The sequence below is a fragment of the Mycteria americana genome, chromosome 2 (assembly GCF_035582795.1).
Source record: "Mycteria americana isolate JAX WOST 10 ecotype Jacksonville Zoo and Gardens chromosome 2, USCA_MyAme_1.0, whole genome shotgun sequence".
In the NCBI taxonomy this organism is placed as follows: Eukaryota; Metazoa; Chordata; class Aves; order Ciconiiformes; family Ciconiidae; genus Mycteria; species Mycteria americana.
In genome coordinates this window covers 163,186,286-163,213,214 of record NC_134366.1, presented here as the reverse complement: position 1 = coordinate 163,213,214, position 26,929 = coordinate 163,186,286, and the positions used below count along the sequence as shown (strand labels likewise).

The 26,929-nt window shown below is 40.0% G+C and overlaps 1 protein-coding gene across 1 annotated transcript in view; it reads left to right on the top strand.

Moving 5' to 3' along the window:
* Positions 1-22,040, top strand: part of WASHC5 (WASH complex subunit 5) — a 29,208-nt gene extending 7,168 nt beyond the window's left edge. Inside the window, exons 7-29 of the mRNA XM_075495259.1 lie at positions 1,300-1,452; positions 3,998-4,111; positions 5,256-5,427; positions 6,316-6,443; positions 7,880-8,009; positions 9,129-9,241; positions 9,898-10,064; positions 10,703-10,778; positions 11,474-11,584; positions 11,702-11,842; positions 13,325-13,405; positions 14,090-14,191; positions 14,851-15,030; positions 15,741-15,865; positions 16,267-16,429; positions 17,166-17,268; positions 17,379-17,458; positions 18,487-18,590; positions 19,069-19,198; positions 19,320-19,416; positions 19,824-19,977; positions 20,237-20,324; positions 21,613-22,040. Of these exons, the coding sequence (XP_075351374.1) occupies positions 1,300-1,452; positions 3,998-4,111; positions 5,256-5,427; positions 6,316-6,443; positions 7,880-8,009; positions 9,129-9,241; positions 9,898-10,064; positions 10,703-10,778; positions 11,474-11,584; positions 11,702-11,842; positions 13,325-13,405; positions 14,090-14,191; positions 14,851-15,030; positions 15,741-15,865; positions 16,267-16,429; positions 17,166-17,268; positions 17,379-17,458; positions 18,487-18,590; positions 19,069-19,198; positions 19,320-19,416; positions 19,824-19,977; positions 20,237-20,324; positions 21,613-21,669 (2,769 nt within the window). The 3' untranslated portion in view covers positions 21,670-22,040. The remainder of the gene's footprint in view (positions 1-1,299; positions 1,453-3,997; positions 4,112-5,255; positions 5,428-6,315; positions 6,444-7,879; positions 8,010-9,128; positions 9,242-9,897; positions 10,065-10,702; positions 10,779-11,473; positions 11,585-11,701; positions 11,843-13,324; positions 13,406-14,089; positions 14,192-14,850; positions 15,031-15,740; positions 15,866-16,266; positions 16,430-17,165; positions 17,269-17,378; positions 17,459-18,486; positions 18,591-19,068; positions 19,199-19,319; positions 19,417-19,823; positions 19,978-20,236; positions 20,325-21,612) is intronic.
* Positions 22,041-26,929: the final 4,889 nt, after the last annotated feature.

The window sequence follows — 26,929 nt, the reverse complement described above, 5'->3', positions numbered from 1 at the left end:
CTTAAGTCTTTAGGCAGGAGTAATAATTTAAAAGTAGGGACCTTATCAAAAACACTTTCATACTATGGACAGACGTATTAACCTTCAAAGGGGAAAAAATGCCTTCTCAGGTACTGTACTGTAAGAGTTTAAGTTGTGCAGCGCTCTAGAAACAAACAAAAGAGAACTTAGCAAGTTGTGAAGGGAGCCCATTTTATGACATAATCTATATCTCTGTTAGGAAATTGTGAAGTGTTTGTGAGACTATGCTCTTGTAAAGTGCTTAACCTAGAAATCTTACTTAAATCAGCTGGTATTTTGTATCAAAATTACTTTTCCTCTTTTTTTATATAATATTATTATTTTAATGCAAAGGTAATAAACCAGTATTACAATTTGTGATTTTTATTTTGTAGTGCTTACAGTTGATAATGAAAAACATCAGTGTTTCTATACAAAGCATGATTGTAACCTATGTACTTTTTCCAAATGTAGTACAAAAAGTAGGGTGGAAATCTTCAGCTCAACCCAAACTAAATACAGCCTGTTTTACTACATTATGTTATGTCTGAGGTGTTATCTCCTTTGATACTTGCAGCTTATTATTGATGGCAGTGGGCAGAAGCCTCCTGATTTTTCTTACTAGTTTGAACACTTACCCTAATAAAACAACTGAACAAAATTAAAGAAAAATAGAATGTTACTAAATAAAAGCAGAGAGCTGTTTTCCTAATGACAAATCATTATGTCTTACTGAATATGATTTTGATGCCAACTTTTTTGGTAGTGTGGAGGTCTTTTAATGTATTATCCTATGTATTTTTAAAATGAAAATTCAGTTGATAATTTGAATCTTTTTGATCTTGCTGGTACATGGACTTGGTGAATAATTAAGTTATCTGCATCCTAACTGCCTCTTACTTCAGTTAAATTAATAATTGTTTCTATCTGAAATGAACTAAACATACCCAGTTGTTATGAAATACTTATTTCTAACTCTGCTCCTTTCAACTCATCTTAAGCTCTTTGGTTCGTCCCTCCTTTGACTCATTTACAGCATAGTAATATCTTACCATATCCTGTTAAAGTTAGCAGGCATCTACACAGTCAGCTTTTATATTCTGCAAAATAAATCTGGTAAATATGCTGCATGTGTAAGCATGTCCAGCTTACCCACATATCCTCCTTGCCTCCAAGTATCTACCATACTCTTTATGTATCTGTCTACCATACCATACTCTTTAATGTGCCCCATAATGTTTCAAAGTGGTTTATGTTGCATTATATTATGTTATGTTTTGTTTTGTTCCCTTTTCCTAGGTTTCTGCATATCCGTTACCAGAACACCGCAGCACTGCCCTGGCTACTCAGGCTGCTATGCTCTATGTGATACTGTATTTTGACCCTTCTATTCTTCACACTCAACAAGCAAAAATGAGAGAGATAGTGGATAAATACTTTCCAGATAACTGGGTAAAAAAAAAATCCTGTTTTAAAACTGTTCCCTGGATTTAATGTTATAGGAACAATTTACCTTCTTTGTACAGTGTGCATTATAGAAAATAATACTGTCCTAAAACAAGAATAGATTCTTCTCTGGGGAAATTTTACTGTGTTCAGAATGAAATGGTCTGAGTCAAACCTTCTGGATAAGTGTGAAAAGCTATCCTTTAAAAATACCAGTTATTATCTAAAGTAGTTAAATCAACCACTCTTAATACCATCACGGTAAAGTGAATCATAGAAAAATGTAGGCTGGAAGGTAATATAGGCATCTTCTAGTGCAGTCTTTTCCTCAAAGCAGGGCTAGCTTCGAAGTTAAATAAGGTTGCTTGGGCTTTGTCCAGTTGTTTTGAAAATAACTAAAATATCTACAGCCTCTGTGGGCACCTGTGGCTGTGCTTTATCACTCATGGCGAAGAATTTCTTCCTTCTGTAAAACTGGAATTTCCCTTGTTGTAGCTTATGACTGTTGCCTCTTGTCTTTTCACTGTGCATGTCTGAGATGGGTCTGGCTCTGTCTTATTCATAACTTCCCTTTAGGTAGTGGAATACCACAGTCACATCCCTTGGTCATCTTTCTTCCAGCTTAAGCAAAACCAGCTCCCTCAGTCTCTACTTTCATAGTTGGTCCCCGTAAGTGTCTTAGTGGCCTTCTACTCGATTCATTCCAGTTTGTCCATGTCTGTCTCATACTGAGGAGCCCAAATCTGGATACATTACTGTAAATGGGATCTCATGAGGGCTGACTAGATGAGAATAATCACTTCCCTCAATCTGCTGGCTACAGTGTGGCTGACATAGCCTAGTGTATGGTTACATACACTTTGTTGTCGTAAGGCGGCATGTCTGATTCATGTTCAGTTTGTGCACCAGGATGCTTAGGTCCTTTTCTGCAGAATTGTTACGTAGGCAGGCAGTTCCCAGATTGTGCTGTTGCAAGGGTTTGGTTTTGTCCCGAGTGCAGGACTTTGTATTTATTGTTATTGAACTTCATGTGGTTTCTGCTGGTGAATTCTACCAGCTTGTCAAGGGTGCTCTGGATGGCAGTCTTGCTCTCCAACAAATCCCCCCATACTGATGTTATTTGAAAACTTGTTTAAGGATTCATTCCACGCCATTGTCCAAATAACTTAGAAGCAAAATCTGTCACTCTGTGCAATTCTATAGACATTTTCAGATGCAGTGGTCAAAATGGAATTACTACATGTCTTGGTATTGAGATTTAGGATTTCCATCCATAAGCTCTAGTCTGAAAGAAATGCTACTGAAATAGGCTGGCGTGTAACAATAGAGTCCCCAGGTAGTCTATATCAAAAAGAATCAAAGAAACTATAAATTAATTTGTGTTTCTCTATTGGTTTCAAATCGTATTCTTCTGTACCATAAGGGGAACAGTGAAGAAAGGAGGGAATAAACTGTAATAGCTGGCTATTTTAATAGACATTAGAACCAATCAGTTTCTGAAAAACTGCAAGCTTATTTTAGATATGAGAACTTGACATTGTGAATTTTTGATTATGCCAGTGTTTTTATTCACTTGACTTCATAGTACAAACTGTTATTTTAAGACAACACGTATCTTCTTGTGATCAGGTATGGATGAGTTAGCTGCATCGTACAGCATACTTGACTTTCAGGCTAGTTTCAAATCATTGTTAGCAGTTGAAGTATAGTCTTTTGAGGAACTGTCATCCACAGGACATAATGAGTTTCGCTTCAACAATATGAGAGGGATCCTCATATCAGCAGACCAGTGTCCCATTTGCCTATACTGGCTTCCTTTTTGACACTGTCAGAAGAGCTCAAAGGCTGACAGTGTCCCCCTAGATGTGATCACTCTAGGATGGAGGAATATTGTAGCAATAGTGTGACAAAGCTTATAATGCCACAGCTCTGTATATGCTTCATCTGTCAGTAACCCAAGACTTCCATTTTTAATCAAGTATCTTACGAACACTTGTAAGTCAGTTCTGTATTTTTAATCACACTCTTGGGCTAGGGGTCTGAAATCAGTTCATCTTTGCTCCTTAAAAATCACAGTGTGGAATCATAGTTTCCTTCTGTTTGTGTTCACCACAGAAGACGCATTACATTTCAATTTTAGCCTTTGGGCATTCTTAGACTAGGATTAATTCAGAATCTTTTTTTTCCCATACCATAGTCATTTCACCAGTTGCTTTTGTCAGTCTGCATAGCATTGTGAAAATGAAAAAGAAGACATAAGTTCATGGGGGGGAAAAAATAGAGGCCAAGGATCATACATAGTGACTGAAAGAACTGTCAGCTTGTTTTCAGAACTAGGCCTCTAGTTAACTGTGTGCCTTTTATTTCAAAATCTTCTTACTCCTTGATTTCCAAAGTTGATGGAGCAAAAAGTACAGCTACCAAAAAAGTTTAGTTGTCGTACGTTTATACCCATGGCATATCGCTTTCTACTTCTATTGCTAAATGAAAAGTATGAATTTTTCTTAATAAAATGTGAGTGCAGCTTCTTGTTTTTTGCTTCCAATCCTAGGTTATTAGCATTTACATGGGAATCACTGTAAATCTAGCAGAAGCATGGGAACCCTACAAAGCTGCTAAAACTGCCCTCAACTACACGCTGGATCTTGCAAATGTCAAAGAGCAGGTACATAAGCCAGGGTTAAGTATTTCTAGCAAGATTTAAGCTGTGTGGGCATCTCAGGTATATTATATGACATCAATAATGCATGGGTCTTTTTTTCTTGCTGTAATAATACAATTATTTGTATTACATTCAAGTACAATACTTTGAGTACATAACTTTGTACATAACTTCGAGTTAAAAATACTTCAAAGTTTCAAAATCTGGTCTTCACAGCACTGCTTGTTTCACTTCCTCTTGCACTGTTTGTTTCCCCTAAAAGTTTCAGGGTTGTGACTTGACTGAATAGATGCTAGCACTCGTTGCCATGTTGTTCAGTATTGGGATGTCTTAAAATGACTGTAGCATTTGATCTTTCATAGATAACAGTTTTAGAAGTTCCACATTTATGCTGACAGTGTGTGGCAGCCTCCCAAATTAATGGGGCGTCCCAAATTAAATAAACAATAATCTGGAAAAAGCATCTGATTTAAAAGAATGATACTGGAATATTGTATGATGCAATGCAGTTAGTTCTTTTTATGTGAAATCATTTTTTTCCATGCCTAAAAATTAGTGAGTAATATTGAGTTGGTTGATTGTTTGCCCAATCAACAAATCAATTGACTGATGATAGCTAAATGCTTCCTTAGAATCTGACCCGAGTGCTCAGGAAAGAACACACAGAAGTGTCTTATTAGGAGAACTGTACTATACATTGTCTAGTAAACTTAGAGAATATGAGCAGACATTTTTCCTTAGTCTTTAGGGAAGAAGTTTGCTAAGTGCAACTGACATTTAATTCATAACAAGTATTTCCATTTTGGAATAGATTGTTGTTGTTGTTCTTTCTCATTAGGCAATAAAATGTTAGTACCATTTTTAGGAATGATTTCTAGAGAGTACATAAGTGAATACAGGAAGTTTACAAGTCTGCATTTTTGAAGCATTATGCTTCCTGTGTAGGCTCTTTGGTTTAAAATTTAGCTTGCATCCTTTGTCATGCAGTTGCAGTGTATGATATTGACTACTAGTAATGATGATAATTTTTATAGCACTTGTTTGATCTGTGTACCCTTTAAGTTCTTCGGAAGCCGCAGTCACATTGTACATGATGTATTCTATTTGAGGCAAGGATTATATTGATGCAAGCTTTGTGTATTCTAAGGCAAGCAGATATGCTGCAGTCACTGAGCGAGTGCATACTCAGGTGCAGCAGTTTCTCAAAGAAGGCTGTCTAAGGGAAGAGCTGGTGCTGGACAATATTCCCAAGCTGCTGAATTGCCTGCGAGACTGCAATGTAGCAATCCGCTGGCTGATGCTTCACACTGCAGACACAGGTAAGACTTCATGCTAGACTTTTATTACAGAGCTGTCAGTCCTGCTATACTGGTGCTTCATATTACGTCCCCAGGGAAGTTCAATGTGCGCTGCCGTTGAAGTCAGCAGAGTTTCATCTACTGTTTTCAATAGATTGTTAAGCTGTTCTTTTGCTAACAGTCTCCTAAAGTCTTCGGCTGAAACAGCACATGTGCATTTCCTTAATTCTTGCGAGCTAGACACAGGTATAAAAAGTAGGAGGAGAGGTCATGATCCTGTTGAATACTACTCTGCAGAAAAAGTCTGGGAACTTCATCTTTTTCTGCCTTACCACTTAAAGCATCATTCTGGAAGTTCTACCTACCACCAAAAGGAAAGCAGTAGCCAACTTCTCAATATCTTAGTAATTAATAGTTTAAAACCAAGGTTTTTATTCTGTTGAACTGAAATTCAACTGAAACTGTTGAATAATGTCTCTGACATGAGTTTGGGTCTGTAAACTTACCTATTTAGACATTCTCTTAGGTGAATGCTTGTGCTGTCTTTGGGGCTTCTTGATATGTGAGAGGGCTTCTGTTACACCTCCATGTGTCTTCTGTAACACCTTCAGAAATTTTGATCTCTGGGCTTCTCAGTCAGGTGTACTAAATTCACATTTAGTTTGCAGAAGCCAGCAGAAGTTTTAGGAAGGCTGAAGCACCACAGAAGCCTTAATTATTTCCTATTCTAAGGAAGGTTTGTGCAAGGGTGGTGAGATCCGTGTAAATGGAGAACAAGTGGGGACTTATATATCAGAGCAAAATGTTTTTGCTTTCAAGCTATTAAAAAAAAAAAGAATCTGTTTACAAAGATTGAAAAACTTGGCCAAATTCTGTAACAGTGGAGAAATGTTGTCTTTCCATTTTCAGCTTGTGATCCAAATAACAAACGTCTTCGCCAGATAAAGGATCAAATTCTCACAGACTCAAGGTACAATCCCAGGATCCTTTTTCAGCTTCTTCTGGATACAGCTCAATTTGAATTCATTTTGAAAGAGGTAATGTACTGCTGCCTTCTTCAGCGTTTTCCCCTGAATGGCAGAACAGAGCTGAAGACTTGAATAGCAGTGGTACATTTACTGCACAGTCCACTTAAATAACGAACAATTATTTTGATTTGTTAATTGTGAGTTTTCTGTAGAAGATTACAAACTACTATTGCTTGGAGGTGACTTTTGCAGTCTTCTCAATAATTGGCAGTTTTCATTCTTACCCAACGTGTTTATGTTTACTCAGAATTTTGCATGAACATCCTGATAAAAGGCATAATAAAGTCTGTTGAAGAAGCTGCATAAGTTTTTATCCTGCCATATTTCTCTTTTTCAGGCTTTCTTTTAAACAGAGACAAAAGCCTATGTATGTTGAGGACAAGCTGCTAAGAAAACTCTTACACCTATGTCTGAAGTTCTGTCATTTCTAAAAGATTCCCCATTAATGCTCTGGTACTAACCTGGTGGAGTATATAAGAGTATGCTTTAACTTCAAGTACATGCTTTTTTGAATTGGGTTTCTCTGCACAGGCTGAGATGACTATGTGAAGTATAAGTCATCATTAGACCAGAGTCTTCTAGGATCTCTAAGCTAAAAAAAGTTACTGGATATTTTTATAAGTGACTAAAAATCAACAATATCTGCATCATACTGTTTTTTAAAATTCAGTTAATTTCTATCACTGTATGTCCATCTGTCGTGGGTTAGCCCCAGCTGGCAACTAAGCACTACACAGCCGCTCACTCACTCCCCCCTGGTGGGATGGGGGAGAGAATCAGAAGAGTAAAAGTGAGAAAACTCGGGGGTTGGGATAAAAACAGTTTAATAGGTAAAGCAAAAGCCGCGCACACAAGCAAAGCAAAGCAAAGCAAGGAATTCATTCACTACTTCCCATGGGCAGGCAGGTGTTCAGCCATCTCCAGGAAAGCAGGGCTCCATCACGCATAACGGTCACTTGGGAAGACAAACGCCATCACTCCGAACGTCCCCCCCTTCCTTCTTCTTCCCCAGCATTTTATACTGAGCATGATGTCATATGGTATGGAATAGCCCTTTGGTCAGTTTGGATCAACTATCCTGGCTGTGTCCCCTCCCAACTTCTTGTGCACCTGGCAGAGCATGGGAAGCTGAAAAGTCCTTGACTAGTGCAGCAACAACTCAAACATCTCTGTATTATCAACACTGTTTTCAGTACAAATCCAAAACATAGCCCCATACCACCCACTATAAAGAAAATTAACTCTTATCTCAGCTGAAACCAGGACACCATCACACTGGCTGTACTTCTTAGTGTTTTCAATTTTGTATTTAATATTCTGCCAAGATCTTGAGGTTATGTAGTAATCACTGTAAGTGAGTTCCATCTGTTTTCAGTATTTTATTTCATCTGTTGTAGTATGCCTTCTTGCCAGTTTTGTAAACCAAATGCTTCATTTTTCAATAGATGTTCAAGCAGATGCTGTCAGAAAAACAAGCAAAATGGGAGAACTATAAAAAAGAGGGATCTGAAAGGATGACTGAGCTTGCTGATGTCTTCTCAGGAGTTAAACCTCTTACAAGAGTGGAGAAAAATGGTAATTATTAAAAACTGTGGGAAAACAAGTCATTTTATTTTTTTATTTCTAAGCTGATACCAAAAGAAAATACATGAGGCTAATACTTATCATAAGAAAAGTTTTAATCTCCCTCAGCTGCCACAGAGGTCTCTTACATGCTGTCCTGTTTAGGTTTTCTGCATATATTCCATATGTTAGTCATATTTAGGTACCTAATATTTAGATGGCCATATTTTTAAAAATATTTTTTATCACTTTATTCAGATATGCCAGGTAAGACTATGAAATGCCAGTTCACTTTTCTATGTATAAAAAGTTCACGTTCATGTTACTGTACTCTGTGTACAAAGGAGTGCAAAGATCATGTCCATTAAATATGGGGGTGGTTTAACCTCTCCTCTCATTCTTTCCCTAGCTGTAACCTGGTTTTCTGTTGTACCAGCATTTTTTGAAACCTTTTTTACTTCTCATCTGCACTGAGTGGTATTCTCCAAGTTCTCCAAGGACTTAAAGGCGTTGAATCTGTATTTCTCTCCAAATTTCTTGCTCTTTTTTTTAAAATACTTTTTTTTTTTTTCCCTTGGACTGGTGTAAGAATAAGAATTGTAAATCACTCTCTCATTTGGTCAGGAACATTGCGTAAAGTGTCAATGTAAGGGCAACATTTGTGATCAATCCAAAACAACAAAACTTAGAATACAGGCAATTTTTTCACTTGCTTCCACTTAAAGGCAGAATCACCTACTGAAATATTTCCCTTTACCTTTTTGATGTCAGCAAACGTAGCTAAAACATAGAAATTGCAACTGCCAAGGCAATTAACATTGTAAAACAGTTCATAAAACACAAATTTATGATTTAAAGGGCTTTATCATCTTTTTATAGATTTTATAATGCTCATTTGTGTTGGTAGTTGGTTTTTTTAATGTTGTATGTGAAACTTACCTGAGAATTTGCCACTTTACGAGTTTGCATGTTGAATGAGTAGAACTGTAAGAGTAAGATGAAAACTTTTAAAATAATTTCCTACATGTATAGCTTTGTTTGTTTGTTTGTTTTGACTAGCAAATTCCCTGTGGATTTTTTTGTTTATCATACATGCAAAGATTTGATTAAATTTTTCTTGTTCTTGCATAGAAAATCTTCAGGCTTGGTTCAGAGAAATCTCCAAGCAAATAATGTCTCTAAACTACGATGATTCCACTGCAGCAGGCAGAAAAACTGTGCAGCTAATACAGGCACTGGAGGAGGTATGGCAAAGAAATTCTGAGATAAATGACCTCGTCCTCTTGAAAAATAGCGTTTGATATACATGCACTGACTTCCAATAGATGAGTTGCAAAAAAGATTGCAACTTGTTTGATTGCAATTGTTGCATTTTAACAATTGTTTAAGTCTGTAGATCTTTGCAGTTTTCTATATACCGTCAGCAGGACTTGCTTATAGACCTTGTGATTGTAAAATAAGGATATAGCATGAAAAATCATGCCACCTGCAGCTGAGGATTAGTAGGGTTTTTCAAAGAAATGAATTCAGTATTAAATGTTATTTGGCAACATTGCTCATTTTATTAGAAATTCTGAAAATAATTTCATTTGAAGCTAGAGAGGGTAACTTGAAAGGCAAAACAAAAATATCTGTATTTGTTATGTGTACATTTCTTCTACTTCCAGGGTATAAAAGAATACTCGGTATGGTGTTTCACAGTACACCTCCTCGAGTAACTTTGTGAAATTTATTATTTAACGCACTCTGAAGTAGGCCAGGATTTGTTAAGAGTCTTGCTGTAATAACATCCTGAAGAAATATGTCAGTTTACTGATTCTATTTGTATTGCTGTCCTTAAAGATGAACAGTAAAAAAGGGGTGGTTTTATGGTGTTGGTTTGTTTGTTTTTTAAATACAGGTCCAAGAGTTTCACCAGCTGGAAACTAACCTTCAAGTTTGCCAGTTTCTGGCTGACACCCGCAAATTTCTCCATCAGATGATCCGAACTATCAACATTAAAGAAGAGGTCTTGATCACCATGCAGATAGTTGGTGATCTTTCTTATGCTTGGCAGTTAATTGACAGGTATCTTAGCAGGAGCTTTTTCTTCTAAATCAGTCGTGATTCACGAAACTTGTGGGAAATAACATGCATAAGTATTATTATTATTATAAACTTTCACATTTAAAAACAGTCTTGAACCCATGTTCTATCAGTTGTTGAGTATATTTAACTCTCATCAACTTGAATAAGAATTAACAGCCATCCTTGTCATCTTGTTAGCTGCAGGTTAAGTGATACTGTAACTTTTACTGTTTATCCTGTTCTAACTGTAACAATTTTGTTAAGCTTCTATCTCCAGCCTTTAGCCTAATTAGGTGTTCTCCAAAATACTGGAGTTCCTGTTTTAACCAAAAACAAACAAGGAAAGACAAATGTTAGAGAACTCCTTTTCCATGGTGTGATTTTGCTGAGCTGCTACTTAATTACCTTGGCTCTTAACGCTCCCTGATGCCCTCTTCTTTTGCCCCACCTACCCCTTAATGTTACAGCTTTTTCCTAGCCATTATCTCTTCAGACCAAAATCCTCCTTTAGTGAAGTTCTTTAGTGATCTCCTGTGCCACTTCTAGATTACACTGGTGCTGGTGACATACGATTTAAGAGCTGAAAATAAGAGTTTCAGGGGAAGAAGCTGATTTGTTTTGTTTGTTTCCTACCCCAGCTTTACATCTATTATGCAGGAAAGCATAAGAGTCAGTCCATCTATGGTAACTAAACTCAGAGCCACTTTCCTAAAGGTAAGTATGAGCAACAGTGAATGTACTTGAACACTGCACGTCAACCAAAGCATTTGTTAAATAGGCCTTAAGGCTGTCAAGTCACAAAAGAGTCAAAACTTCCTTTTACCAACATTTTCTATATCCAGATTTTTCAGACTGTATTAAATTAACTCAAGGTTAGTTTTAAAGAAAATAAAACCAAGTTATGCATGTCTTTTTATGCAGCCAGTTATATTGCTGCTGTTAGGCAAGTAAGTCTCATCATCCAGCCTCATTACAGTTATTTGCTGGAGACATTGGTGCATAGATGGGATCCTCTGCATATGTATCAGAGGAAGCTGAAGGAATTACAAAGGTTAGGTTGGCTATGCCCTTTGTCTGTCATGATGAAGATCTGGCATCAGATGAAAATATTTTCTGTAGAAGTAAGAATGGCAAATCGCATGGGGAGGAGTGCAAAATTACAATGAAAAAATCTCTCACGCAACTGGTAAGATTTAAAAACAATGAATAAGGGGAATGTAGCATTATAGACTGTTGGACTTCCTTGACTTTTAACTTTTTTTTTTTCTTTTCTGTTGGCAAACCTGATGCTGTAACACTGCTCTTTAGGAAGAATCTAGTGCTTTGAGTTGTAGGTTAAGAGAGTTCAAGCATGCAATTTATATTAGAAAAACAGACATGTGAAGTTAAAATGTTGACTTTATTTCTAGCTTGCTTCTGCTCTTGACTTGCCACTTCTCCGCATCAATCAAGCAAACAGTCCTGATCTTCTCAGTGTATCACAGTATTATTCTGGTGAATTAGTTTCCTATGTTAGAAAGGTAGGCATTTGAAGAGATGTAATTGTCTTGTTCTCTAATTACTTTTTCTTAATTAAAGATATATTATTTTTAATGAGAATATACTGACTATGTTTGTTTCTTCTCTCATTTACAAAGGTTCTACAGATAATTCCAGAAAGCATGTTTACATCTCTTCTCAAAATTATAAAGCTTCAGACTCATGATATTATTGAAGTGCCTACTCGCCTTGATAAGGACAAGTTACGAGATTATGCTCAGCTTGGACCACGATATGAGGTGCAGTTAAAATAGGGAATTCTGAAAAAGCATATCTTATAGGTGGCCAACTTCAACCAAAGTTTAAATAGGTACAGCTCCATAGAGTTACACTTGTAACAGTGAAATTGGATTTGTTGACTAAGAATCAAAATTGACTAGTGTTATCATGAGTATAACTTAGGTTTCCTGAGGATAGATGAGTAACTTTTGCTCTTCTGTTTGTAAAAGTTTAAACTTTTGATCTTGTAGAAAAGAGGAGGAAAATTAAATATATTTATAAAAGAGGGTAAAGATTTTTGGATTTATCTGGGGGGGGGAAAGATCTAAAACTCAAGTCTGAAATGAAGCTCTCCACATTTGGAATGCTTGTTCCAGGAGAAGAAGATTGAAAACTGAATAAGCCAGCAGTGTTAAGCTTTTTGCTGCCCTCAAATGTGAAGACAGGATGGAAGCACATTGATTTCATCAGATAAAGCTGCTATTGCTCATTGGCTTTTTGTAGGCTTTTTTTTTCTGTACTGTTATCAGTCTGGAACAGTGAGCAAACATTAAAATTATTTGGTTTTATTTTTAATGGAGGAGGATGAGGAGCAAAAACCTGAGTAGACCAGTAACTCTTTCCCTCAAAGAATGTATCTTTTAGCTCTCCAGTTATCAGTTAAGATGCCAGCTTTTTCCAGCAGTTTTTGCCAAAGTGCTCACTGGTTAGGACTTTTATATAAACAGGCTGTGGTCTTGGATTAAGCTGATGTTCAGACCTAAACACTAGGTTTAGGTTCCCCCACTAAACTTTGTAGAGACAGTTTTTTGTTGGTGGGGTTTGGGTTTTGTTTGGTTTTTTTTTTTGGGGGGGGGGGGGGCAGGAGGCAAGGATGGAGGAGGAGGCAGTATTCAGTAATATTTCTTTTATTTCAAGGAGGTAGAGGGGAAACTGAGCATCTCACACAAAAGCTTTTCACTTGATTTCTGTAGACTTGTAAGTCTGAACCATGTTGTCTCTATTCTATGTTGTAAATGTCTTAAAGGCAAAAGACTGGCTTGTCTGAACTCTGAGCTTAAGGATGCTCACCTAATAACTTAAAACTAAGTGAATGTGCTACTGTATCAAATCAGTGGAAATACTGCTGGCAGCAGGCTTTATTATGGAATAACTGCTTCAGGCTGTGTGCCTAGCCTGCTCAAAGGGACCAACGTAGAGTTTTGTCCATGATGATTTGTACACACATGATATAGCCAGCTAGGTCTTTCCTCCCATAATCTCTGAGAGTTATCTGTTCTTTCCTACTGGTAACATACCTATATTGATCTAATTAAAAGAAAGATTATTATTGTACTATAAGTAAGTCTACAACAAGATGTAAAATTGAAAGTGTATCAGTGGATATTACTTTAATCTAAAATAGGAAGCTACTGCTGGGAAAGATGTATATCTTTTTAGAGTAATTTTAGAGTAATTTATTGAACCACTTCAATATTTTGTATTTTCTCTTTCTATTAAAGGTTGCCAAGCTAACCCACGCGATTTCAATCTTCACTGAAGGTATCCTCATGATGAAGACTACTTTAGTTGGTATCATCAAGGTAATGTTCCATTATTCTAGTAGGAAAAAGTCATTCAGTAGCAATTAGCGCTTTAGCACAGATATTTCAGCACATTAAGCAAGATATCAAGGAAAGATAAAAAGACAAGAAAAAATAAGTTTGCATACAAATTTTCAAACGGCGATGCCTAATTTGGCATTCAGATAAGAACTGTATTATTTAAGGTTGTTAAGAACCCACAGTCCTCATTGTAAATGGATTCATCAACCTTAATTGATGCTTTTTTTTTTTTTCTTTTTTTTTTACCCCCCTGCTGGAAAATGACTGCAAGCTTTTCTGAAGAGCTGTTTCTTCCATTGGCAAAGAGTGCTCTTCCTACATTAAGATACCTCTTTCTGGACCAGGAGCAAGTATTCTTGAAGAAATATATACTTCTTGATGCATACTGGCTTCTTAGAATTGTATGACATTCTCAATGGATCATTAACAAATGTTCAATATGGGAACTACAAACCTTTGCCATTCAACTTAAAGGAATCATTTATTATCTAGCAGAAGTATTTCAATATTTATTCTTTGAACAAGCATTGGTGGGCAAGTGCATCTGTTAGCAGTGCTTTCCAATTCATCATACGTATTTAATATCTGTCTTGGTACAAACAAAATCCTTTATATTTTTTTATACCTTTCTGACTTTAAGAGAAAAATGTTTCTTCTACTTAGGTGGACCCAAAACAGTTACTAGAGGATGGAATAAGGAAGGAGCTGGTGAAACGGGTAGCCCTAGCTCTTCACAGGGGACTCATCTTTAATCCTAGAGCCAAGGTGTGTAACAGCTTGATTTGATTTTATTTTTTTATGTATCTTGGGTTTGCTGGGACCTCTTTTACTGTACTACCTTCTAGAAAATAATTTATACTTTTCTGTGGAGATTTCCTTTTTGTAAAATAGTACACTTTCTGAACTTCCTAAAGGTTTTTCTGGAATGCCTTATTTGATGTTAAAATGAGTTTATAAACTGGTAAGAGTACATACAATTCAAAAACATATTTTTATCTATTGCCAAGTGTCCTGTCAATTCTGAGTTCACAGTTCTGTCTTTCGCTGTGACGACTGATGACAACACATGATATGTATAAGCCAGGTAAACATAGAAAGGCAATGACCGAATAAGGAATGTGAATCCTTATTTTGATCCTGTCCAGATTCTTGAGTCTCCCAGACCAATCAATAGTACCACTGAAGCCTAAAATAAACATTAAAAGCAGGAGGAAAAAATATTTAGTAAGAAGAATTACTTCAGATATCAAACAATCTTTGATAAATTCCTCAGCCCTTTTCAGTTCTGTCTGGAGTATAGTGAAATCCTCTAGAGGTTGCTGTGTAAAGAAGCATTTAGAAGCCTTTTACATTTTCTTTGTATTCTACCTGTTCACAGTTTTGGTTTTGGGTTTTTTGTTTGTTTGTTTGTTTTATATCTGTAGCCAAGTGAACTGATGCCCAAACTGAAAGAAATGGCAGCTACAATGGATGGATTCCATCGATCATTTGAATATATCCAGGATTATGTCAACATATATGGTTTAAAAATTTGGCAAGAGGAGGTGTCTCGTATTATTAACTACAATGTGGAACAGGAGTGCAATAACTTCTTAAGAACAAAGGTGCTAGTAAAAAACAAGAATGAGTAAAAAGTTGATAAGTGTCTTTATATTTGGATGTTAAAGTTTGTGACTGATGGAGCATATGTACCCCATTGTGCACAGTCCATACTGTTGTGACTTCAACTAAATGTGCTAACTACTGTGTGAAACATTTGCCCCCAGCTTTTTCTGAATTATTTCAGCATCCCCACTGCATTAGTTGTACATAAGAAGAGCAAAGTACCCCAAACAGAATATTTTAATATCTCTTGCCAGTGAACAATATCCTTCCTCTCTTTCTCAAAGAAAACAGAAAGTAACTACTGAATCACAGTAGTCTCTCTGTATCTATTGTTAGCCATGAGAATGCAGGCTTAGAAGGATTGCAGTAATTACCAGCTCTTCTTGTGATATTTCACAAGTGGTGGAGTGAATAGATCTTAAATTTAGCTAACAAAATGGTGGCTAGTCTTACTGCAGAAAGGAGCAGATGGAATTCTCACCAGGAGTGTAGGTAGTTCTCTCAACCTCCACACTTATCTTCTGCTTGTTCTTTGTCATAAGACTCATTCTTCTCTTTGCTTTATTCTGTTTCATAGTGTTCTGTGTGTAATTTACAATATTGTTTTACCGTGCACTACTTAAAAATTTTATTCCTTTTGTTTAATTTAAAAGTGAATTAAAAACATGCAATGGTAACACTGCAAATTACTCTAAAACTTATTTTTCAGATTCAAGACTGGCAAAGCGTATACCAGTCTACTCATATTCCTATACCAAAATTCACACCTGTGGATGAATCTGTAACATTTATTGGTCGGCTTTGTAGAGAAATCCTGAGGATCACAGACCCAAAGTAAGTACGGTGTGTCACAGGCTTGTATTACAGCACCATGCATTGGATTGCTCCAATTCCACCAAAACAAAAAGTACAACAAATAGTTTTTCCTTAGCTGTCATATCACCATCTTTATCTAAAACCAAATTTACCCAATCCATCCTGTACATTTTAACTATTAGTCTAGAAAAGTTGTGATTTTAGTCTAAGAAGGAAAATAGTGTGTTACACAAATAGAGGAGAGATACACCAGGGAAGGGTGACAGAACCCTTGCGGAGAGAGGAGTAACTAAACATCACCTGAGATACTTAGAGAGTCTTTCTAACCTCTGCCTGAATAAGATAACTCATTACTCAGATTATCGCAGGAACTGTCTGCAGCTTATTCTGAAGTAGTTGTTTGTTTAATTTTTCCTCAGAATCACGTGCTACATTGACCAAATGAACACCTGGTATGATATCAAAACTCATCAGGAAGTAACCAATAGTCGTCTCTTCTCAGAGATCCAAGATACTTTAGGTACCTTTGGTCTCAATGGTTTAGACAGGCTGCTGTGTTTCATGATTGTAAAGGAACTGCAGGTAATTTTTGAATTTTGGTTTCTCAAGGTCACGATGCTTTTGTTGTTTAATAACTCCTAGTGACATAAAAAAATCTGTTAATTTTTGAAATGGTAAACTGAAGTCAAAAGCATTTGAAAAATGTGTGTTCAAACCCAAAGGTAAGAATTTCAGTTACAGATATAATTATGGAAGTTGGTACTCTTGAATAAATGGTGCTGTGTAACAGCAGGTTATGTGTTACATTAAACGGCGGTTTGCAAGGAATGCCTTTTGAAGGTGTACACTTTGTGTATACTTAAAAGTTGATCTCAGGTCAACTTCTATTTTTCTGTCTAGATATCAACAAAGAATTCGATTGTTTAGGTCTACCATGATATAAATAAGGTGTAAATTCTGTGTAATTACTTTTTCCCTAATACCTCTATGTGAAACCAAGTTTTGTTGTTTTCTGAGAAGAATCCAGTCCTAGCCTGGTTAAAAATTTTAAGGAAAATAAGTATTGATGAAAACAGTTCTTCCTCAAAAATTTAATTAATCGTTGTCTACAGTGGGTATTGATATGGGGGATCTGCTAATTGTCCTAACACTGATGAGCATAACTCAGAAAAGCACAAAGTCTAACTTCAGAATTCCTCAACTCTTCATCTGTGTTAAAAAATCCCTGCTGTTAAAAAATGTGGCTCTTGTACCACCAAGATTAAGCATAGAGTGCGTGTGCAAGGACTTTACTTATTTACTTCTTTCTTTTATTTAGAATTTCCTCAGTATGTTTCAGAAGAATATATTGCGTGACAGGACAGTACAGGATACCTTAAAAGCACTTATGAATGCTGTCAGTCCTCTCAAAGGAATTATAGGTAAGGGCTTACTGGTTAAGATGGAAGAAAGCCATTGTCTTTGTACACTTGCATTTATTTCTCTTCTTCCGTGTTCTTTTTTTAATGCCTCACCCTTCTTCTTTTCTCAGCAAATTCAAACAAGGTTTATTCCGCAGCAATTGCAAAAACTCAGAAGATCTGGACAGCATATTTGGACTCCATAATGAAGGTAGGTTTATGTGACAGTGATACACAGAATTCACTCTAGGCTCTTTGGTTATATACTTTAATCTGCTTATTCTACAATGTTGTATTATGTTGCCCTGGAATTCTGTAACAGCACAAGTGAAGCAGGCCTGGACTTGCGAGAGCTCCTGAGCTTGCTTTGTATGGACAGCTCACATTCCACAATGCTTAGCGCTGAGAGTCATATGTAATAGTTTGCCAAAAATGGAGTCTGGCACTAGAGATCTGATCTGGGAAGACCGAGTTAGTGCTTAGTGTCCGGAGCTCTGAGACTCCCCACAGTGCCTGGTGAACGTAACATACCTAAGGCTAAAGTTTGGAGCAGCAGCATTTCCTGAACTGGCCTTGTTCACGCAGAAGGCAGCGTACCATGCTGAAAATTTAAACAAGCTATCCCATTAACGTGTCTCTTTATCTTGTCTTTGTAATGATATTTTGTGACCCATGTTTTTCAGAGTGCTGTGAATGTTTGTTTATGTTACTGAAGAGAAGAGGAAAGGTCAGGGAAGGAAGGGGCAGGTTGACTGCAACAAGCCTCTCTGTTGGTTTTTATCACTACCTTTGCTGGCCCTAAGGTCTAGGGAGAGGTGGGGAAAAGAGTACAAGCATTTTCACTGACCAATGAAAAAAAACCCAAGTAACTGGGTTTTTACACCTGTTACCTTTTTAGTGCCCTTTTCACACTGCCTGTATTTGCTACCATGAACTATGTGTAAATTTTGAGCGCTGTGGATACTCCTCTCCTTTGACTGCACTGCACGGTTGGGGTCTGTCAGTTCTGACTGCAGGCAGTCTGAATCAGTGCTCTGTTACCAAAGTGAGGAGGTAGCTCCAACCACTATGTATATCCCTGCTTTGGGCAGCCCTACGAGGGCTGTTAGGTGTAATGAGGACTTTGTGTAATGTCTTTAACTGTAAATTGTTACTCATTAAGTTTTTCCGTAGTTTGACTCTTCCTTCCTTGAGTTCAGTATAACACCCCACCCTTTTTTTGTTTCTTTGTTTCAACAGGTTGGTCAGATGCAGATCTTAAGACGACAGATTACCAATGAATTAAATTATTCCTGCAGGTTTGACTCCAAGCATTTGGCTGCTGCTTTGGAAAATCTCAATAAGTAAGAAACAAAATGTGCTGAAGAGCTGCATGTATCACTGTGATGTAATTATTATTTAACTTGTCAATCCTTAAAATCCAAATTACGGCAAAATATGGAGTCTGATTGTATTCAGGTTTTTGTTGATGAGTATTTGAATTTGAACCCAACAAAAACATTAAAAATAAATAACTTGGCAAGTAATTTGTATGAACATGCTGGTGGACAACGCAGCTTCTAATTGCATTTGGTTATACCTGGATTTGAGGTCATATTTGGATGAGAAGTAAGAACAGTGAAAATGTGTGGTGCTGATTTTGAAACAAATACGATGTTTATAAAAAAATATTCCAAAAAGGTGGTTTACTCTTGCTTGTAACCACTTATAGGTTTTGTGTCTTTGAAGTTTTTAAATTAATACGACATGTGACATCATGCAAGGTTTATTTGGGGATAATTTAAGTAAGTATTTAATATAATCAATTTATTTTCCTTTTAGAGCAATACTGGCTGACATCGAAGCGCATTATCAGAACCCATCACTACCTTATCCTAAAGAAGACAACACTCTTTTGTATGAAATCACAGCTTATCTGGAAGCAGCTGGCATTCACAATCCATTAAATAAGGTCAGGCTTACATTCCAGTGCTTGGTACAGTTTGCTTTTTCTATTTTATTGATTATTAACAGAGAAAAAAATTAATATGTGGAAGAACTGTGTTCCTCTTTTTTTTTTTTCCCCCCCTCAGATCTACATAACAACAAAACGTCTGCCGTATTTTCCCACTGTCAACTTCCTATTTCTCATTTCTCAGTTTCCGAAACTTCAGTACAACAGAAATTTAGGTATTGTATAAACTGTTGTTTGTCTAAATCTAATAAAAACCTATGTGAAATTATCTGTAGAGAAGATAGTAAAATTATCTGAATAAAAAAATACTCAGTTTCTGACTTTAGTGCATTGTGTCCCAGCAGGTTTGTTATAATATTGAAGCCAAATACAACGGACCAGAAAGCAGAATCCAAACTCCTGACTTTCTTATTCCATTCTATGCCTTAGTTAACATCTTTAAGCCATTTGCTATGGAAGAAATGCAGTTGTTACATTAGGTTTTAATTTTCATGTGTGGGCAAGCAGAAGGGGAGGCACAGCAAAAAAACCTCATGAGAGTTTATTATGTAAGTTTGCCCCTGCTGTAAAGAATATGTTCTGTTTTATAAACGTGTTGTTTTGGGGTTTTTTTTCTGTGCAGGAGTGGTGTGCAAGCGGCCAGCTGATCAAATTGACTGGCTTCCTTTAGTTCTGGGACTTCTTACCCTGTTGAAACAGTTTCACTCAAGATACACAGAACAATTTCTGGCTCTGATCGGTCAGTTTATTCGTTCAACAATGGAACAGTGCACAAGGTATCCGTGTTTTACTTTTTCCCTAAGTATCACCTCTGTGAAGAGGACTTCAGTATTATCACTGCTTTTCCAGCATGTTTTTCTAGCAGAGTATATGCATTTGGCTAAATATAAGATTAAAATACTATTTCTTTTTGTAATGGAATCCCATGGTACCTAGTGGAAATGGTGTTATTTGAAGACTGGCATTTTCATGTAATTTTATCCAAATAACCGATCAGCTAGTAAGAGTATGATCTTCATGGTGGTTTAATTTTAGCCAGAAGATACCAGAAATGCCTGCTGATGTAGTGGGTGCCCTGATGTTCCTGGAGGATTACATTCGCTACACAAAGTTACCAAGAAAGGTAAGGAAGAATTCCATGTCTCCCGTATGGAGCACTGAGCAGGAGTCCTGTTCAGATGAGCTAAATCTTGGTTTATGCTGTGGTTACGTACTAGCAGTTTGATCACACGTACCTACTCTGGAACACAGCATCATCTATAAACAAATATCAAAAAAACTGGACTTGTTAATCGTGTCCAAAAAGCGGTATTGACCCTTTTTAGATGTTCTGTACAAGATTGCCAAAAGGAAATACAGATGAAAAATCTGTCACCTGATAGGAATGGGTCATAATGAATTCTTTTACCCTGTGTTACAAATTGTGTTACTTGCATACTTTGTGTAACTTATTCCTATACTAGTCATAGTATCCTTACGGAAAAATTACTTTCTAGAAAATACAGAGGGGATACAAAATATAGAAAGGATTTCAACTTCGTGCAGATTTAAGAAGAGTCTGTTCCATTTAATCTTCAGAGAGCATGTACATTGCTGGGGGGCTTTTGGGAAGGGAAGAAATAAAATAGAAGTTCTGAGATGTTGCAGAATTAAGTAATAATAAACTTAGCAGTATTCTAAATGCAGGGCAAAAAGCTAATTAGCAAGTCTAACTTTGGTGAAACACCATCTCCAGTCCTTGATTTCCTTCCCTTCCCTTCCTGCCAAAGCATGGCTTCCCAGGCAGCTTCTTTATTTCACATGCAAGGGAAGTTCTGAAAGTCTGGGCTTGTAGAGAGACTTTATTTTAGGGTTAAATGCAGCTTAACTGCATTTGAAGATGATACATTATTTATACGTGGTATTAAAAATAGGTCATTATCCTATTTGCTATAGGCTTTACCTCAATGATTCCTGAATAAGCCATTTCCCAGCTAATACTCACAACTAAAAGAGAGAGAGATTCTTCCAGTTTCTCTCTTCTTCCCAGCCCACAGTGCAATGTAGTAGAAAGTCCCTGTGTCAGTCTTGCAGCTGATGTATCCGGTACCTGTGCCAGCTTCCGCTTCAGCCTGGTGCTGTGAGGAAAAACAGCAGAGAGGGTGTCAGCGTTCCTCCAGTCTTACACAATACCTGTGGTCCCGGCCATTCCTCACAGCCCAGGCCTTGCCCTACCTGCCTGACATGGTGTTCCTTCCTTGCTCTGTGCACCAAGCAAGAACACATCCAGGAGCACGTCCTAAAGCCGGGGTGGTTCAGGCCGATAGCGTGTGTGCTTGGCTCATAGATGAGGTGTGGTTGTTAAGGGATGAGCAGAGCACACAGATGAATAATGGAGGAAACGCCTAACTGTCCCTTCCTGTTCACTTCAGGTTGTTGAAGCACATGTGCCTAGCTTCATTTTTGATGAATTCAGAACTGTTCTGTGAATATGGAGAAGGACCGAGTCTTTCCCCCAAACCTGAAACGGGGAGTTGGGGACTGAGGATGAGACAAGTACAGCTTTTCAGAACTGTACCTTTTCTGTGCTTTAAGGCAGTACCTACAACTGCCTCTATGAAACATAACCATCAGCACTAGTCTATATAATTAACACTTGTTTAAATCTTGGCATGATATGCAATTTGTATCTCATCCAAACAGTGTATATTTTGTACTGCACATTATAAATGCTCTATGTAATTGTTTATGTATAAATCATTTAGTTTTTTGTTCTGAAGAACTATTTGTGGAAGTTTGATTTTTGTATCACAAATGAACAATGAAATTAGAAATAAAGGTGTTGGATAGTTGGCTGGGACTGATGATTCCAAAGTGTCAATTTTCCTGTTAAAAGAACCATTACTGAGAATGAATATACAGTGAGAAGAGGTTTGGTGTCTGCCTCTGTACTACAAAAAGTTAATTTTCCTCTATAGGGGACAGAAAAATAATTAAATAGCCATAGCTGAAAAGTCCTGTCGTGCTATTTACAGAGACAAACAATTCTTCTGATGCAACTGTAACATGACTAACGTATTCATGTAACTTTGAGTCTTGGTGTGGAACCTTTTACACCTGGCATAATTTCTTGATAGGGGCTGCTGTGGGAAAGCCAGTGGGGGATGTTACTCTGTCACTGGGACAGCTTGGTGATTATCAGACTGGAAAAGACAAAGGCAACAGCTGGAGCAAAGGGTTACTGAGAAAGAGGCGTTTATGGCACTAGGACAGGCTGGAGCGGCTTGGTGGCAAATCGAGTTGTTGTTAAAGAAAGGAAGAGCAAAGGAAAAAGGGCAAGGGCAAAAGCCCCAGGACCCTGGTCCTGTCTGCATCACCCCCTGCTCTGCAGTGAAGTTGCATCTTCCTCACCTGCCCCCAACTACCCCAGCCTTTTTCCCTGGAAACAAGAACAGGGAAGGTGCGGTCCCCTTCCACTGCGGCCGATGACGGGATCGGGCCAGGGAGGCAGCTGTCCACACCTTCCGTTTGTGCTGCATTGGAGCCAGCATAGTAACAGGTTAGGGCCCTGCTGGTTACCAGTGCAGAAGCAGCCCTAATTCACAGAAGTCAGTCCCATTACCACAAGAATAAAGAGGTGAATATTAATTAATTGGAGGGGGGGGGTGGGGTTGGATCAAGTAATCTTGCAAGTAGCAAGATTTTGTAATTTTGGATTTTGTAATCTTGCAAGTAGCAGGGTACCCCCAGGTTTTGGATCGAGTGAGGATTACAAGAGTGCCTGAACACATCACGGGGCTCGATCTGTTAACAGATTGTCCCCTACTAAGGGAAATACTCCATTGGTACCTGACCAGCTTGGGCCCCGGAGCTTGTGGCAGGGAGGACCGTGGATCCCACCGCTGTGCCGATCCCCCTGCCAAGCCCATAGCCTTCAAACAGCACCGGCTGCTGCCTCAGGGGTACCTGCACAGCCTCACGACTCATCACGGGGTTGTGGCTCAGCCCTCGGAGGAGTGCAGCCTGTCCCCAGTGTGTCCCCGCTCCAGTACGTTGATGACGTCCTGCTGACCGGACCTACCCAGCAGGATGTCAGGGAGGCACCGAGCGGTGTCCTGGGCACCACGCGAGGGCATGGTTGGGAAGTTAGTATGAGGACCAGCAAATGAAGTACTGTTTTTAGGCATCATCTGGCAAGGAGCCTGGCAGATGACGGAAACAAACAAAACCTCATACAGCTCAGCCCCAAAACAAGGTTGATGTGCAGCGCTTTGTAGGATTACTGGGGTACTGGCACCAGTTTATCCCTCACTAAGCACAGGTTTTAAGGCCCCTGTATAATGCAGTGAGAAAGAGGAACCAGTTTGTATGGGGGAAAAGAGGAAAAAAGAGCTTTCGAACAAGCCCAGCGCGCTCTCTGCCCTGTGACTGCTGGATGCGTGGATGGTTTGATCTGGCTGTCCTTGTTTCGGGAGATGATCATGCACGTTGGAATATGAGGCTAAAAGGTGAAGGAAGGCTGCTACCCCCTGCCTGGGCTCAGGCAGCTCCGCCACACGCACACGTCCCCCCCGCACACACCCCGCCTACCCCCCCAGCAAAACACGTCAAGGGACGAGGCGGGGGAAGGCTGCTGCCCGTCATCCTGCCAAAGCTCAGCAAGGTGGGGGTAGCAGCCAGCATGCAGAACTAACGGCCATGCTCTTGATACGAGAGGAGACCCCCACCAGCACTCCTGCGTTACGTACTGCCTTCTGGGTGGTATACAAGGCATTAACTGCATGGGTTAGTGGTAAGTGGACAGCCGGACAATACACAGGAAACCATGGTGGGGGGTAGGATTTATGGAAGCCCTTAACCCAGAAATATGTGAATTTACACCTGTGGGTTTGACGTGCTGATGCTTACATCACGCGGTGTGTCGGGGAAGCAAGAAGCAGAATGCCACAGCTGATCAATCAGGTCACATTCTTGGCGCTACTTCCCGACACCCCGTCCCCTGATGCTCTGCCGCCCCGTGACAAAGCTCTCACTAAGCGGGCCCACAAAAAATTTGGGCACCTGGGTGTCGATGGCATCTACAAATGGATTCAAAGCCAGGGCATCCCGCGTACTCAGATGGCAGTCAGGAGCCGGTGCAGCGGGGTGCTGTCTGTACGGTACCGAAAGCTGAAGCTCCTTAGCAGCCTTAGGGGCGGCTCCAGCGAGGGCAGGCGAGCAGCAGGAGGCTGAATGGCTTCGTGCAACGGTAGCGATTCAAGGATGGACAACGCTGTGCTCATACTCGGCTTGCTTCAGGTCCCTGGAATTAACATCCATTTTTATTGGCTTTTTATTACATTTGTAAGTTAAATTCTAGAATACTGTGAGCAGACTGGCACAGCCAGCACTCCTCCTATTTCTCAGTGCTTTTGTGTGTAAGAGATTGAAAGCCTCTGGAGAAAAACTGCTAGAAAAAGAAACAGGACTGAACTCTTTGAGGGTTTCCTGTTTAGCTGATCCCTGTCTATTTGTCGCAGTGCTGCGCTGTACCCTTCTTGTCTCCATTGCTTTGAAATTAAGTCAGAAGTCCCCCCCTTGGGACTGTCCAGTCCACCCTCCTGCTCAGAGCAGGGCAGCCAGCACAGGGTGCTCAGGGTCAAGGCCAGTTGGGTTTTGAGTGTCTCCAGGGATGGAGACTCCACAGCCTCTCTGGGTGACCTGCCCAGGTGTTTGACCACCCAAACAGTGAACAAGGTTTTTTCTTATGTTTAAATGGAATTTCCTGTGTCTCAGTGCGTGATCATGGCCTCTTGTCCTGTCACTGGGCACCACTCAGAAGACTCTGGCTCCATCTTCTTTACTCCCTCCAGCCATCAGATGTTTATCCACATGAATAAGATCCCCCTGAGCCTTCTCTTCTCCAGGCTGAGCAGTCCCAGCTCTCTCAGCCTCTCCTCGTATGACAGATGCTCCAAACTATTAATCATCTTCATGGCCCTTCACTCCAGTACATCCATGTCTCTCTTGTAGTGGGGCACAGCACCCAGACATGTCTCACCAGGGCTGAGCAGAGGGAAGGATCACCTCCCTCGACCTGGTGGCAACGCTCTGCCTGATGCAGCCCAGGAGGCTGGTGGCCACCACTGCAGGAGTGAACCGGTGTCCCACAGGATCCCAGGGCTTTTTCTGCCAAGTGGTTTTCCAGCAGACACGCTGGGGCCTGGGGTCATCCCTCCCCAGGCGCTGGGTTTCACGCTTCCCTTCGCTGAACTTCACAAACTTTCTGTCTGCCCATTTCTCCAGCCTGTCCAGGTCCCCCTGAACGGCAGCACAACCCTCTGCTGTGTCAGCCGCTCCTCACGGTTTTATATCACCTAAAAACGTGCTGAGGGTCCATTGCCCAGGTCATTAATGAAGATGTCAAACAGTACTGGCCCCAGTATCAGCCCCTGGGGTACACCACCAGTGACTGGCCTCCAGCTGGGCATTGTGCTGCTGATCACAGCCCCCTGGGCCCAGCCGTTCAGCCAGTTGGTTAAGCTTGAGTTTCCCTTTGTAAATCGATGCTGACTATTCCCAGCCACCTTCTTGTCCTTTGTATGTTTGGGAATGGTTTCCAGGTCTGTTTGCTCCACCACCTTCCCAGGGATCACGGTGAGGCTGGCCGTCCTGCAGCTTCCCTCATCCTCCTCCTTGCTGTTCCTGAAGACAGGAGTGATGTTTGCTGTCCAGGGCCCAGGATCACCACCACCGTTCACAGAGACACGAGAGCGGCCTCACGCTGACACCTGCCCGCTCCCCCAGCACCCGGGGCCCGTCACACCAGTTCCCATGGACTTGTATACACCCACGTTGTTTAAATGTTCCCCGACCTGGTCCTCCTCTGCTGAGGGACCGAGTACTGATCCGTGGGGTTCAGCGCTGCCCAGCGTTGTCATTTCACCTATTCCCAACTCGGCCTTTGCAAAAGCTGAACCTGCGTCACAGTAACTCGGCTTTCAGGGGGAGGGATTTCAAACTCTTGCCTTCTGCCCCAGCAGCTGGCGTCGTTAGGAGTACAGCCCTTCCCTCGCCAGCCCGCAGAGGCTTGCCCAACGCCCATCTCCCTGCCCAACGCCCATCTCCCTGCCCAACGCCCATCTCCCTGCCCATGCAAGAGCTCTGGCATGTTCATGCCAGCTGAGGTACGGCGTAGGCTTCCCCACCTGTGCCCTTCTGGCCTCCACATCTGCTTCCAGCTGTGATGGATGCCCCGCTCCGAGTGAGCGAACAGCTCTTTGGTTCAGGCATCACCGACAAAAAGGCCTGACTGAAATCAGCCCTAACCTTGAGAATTGCGGTAGGCGCATCTTCTCGGGACTGAGGAGTCTAGGCCACGTCTTACCAGGAGCTAAGAGTATCAGCCCGAGCTGCGACTAGACATAATCAGAACTGCTACAGCTGCACTCCTGCACGTACACCAAAGCGGGGTTTGGCTACGAGTCAATCACTTTACACTGTAAAAATGTGTAGCCCCCCCGAGCCCACTGAGCTCTCCTGCACGGCAGCGGGCTGCACGGCGGTGATCTCCCTTGAGCAGGGACGCCTCTCCAGGTTACTCCTCGAGGCTGAGAGACCCCGTACCCAGCGTCCGATATCTGTAACGAGGTAAGCGACGTCTTACACTAGGCCTAAAGGTATATTGTATGCTAGCGACATTTATACATCCAGCTATTATTAGAAGCGTAGTTAGCAGAGTGTTTGACCGCTGCCTAATCACCATCTAAA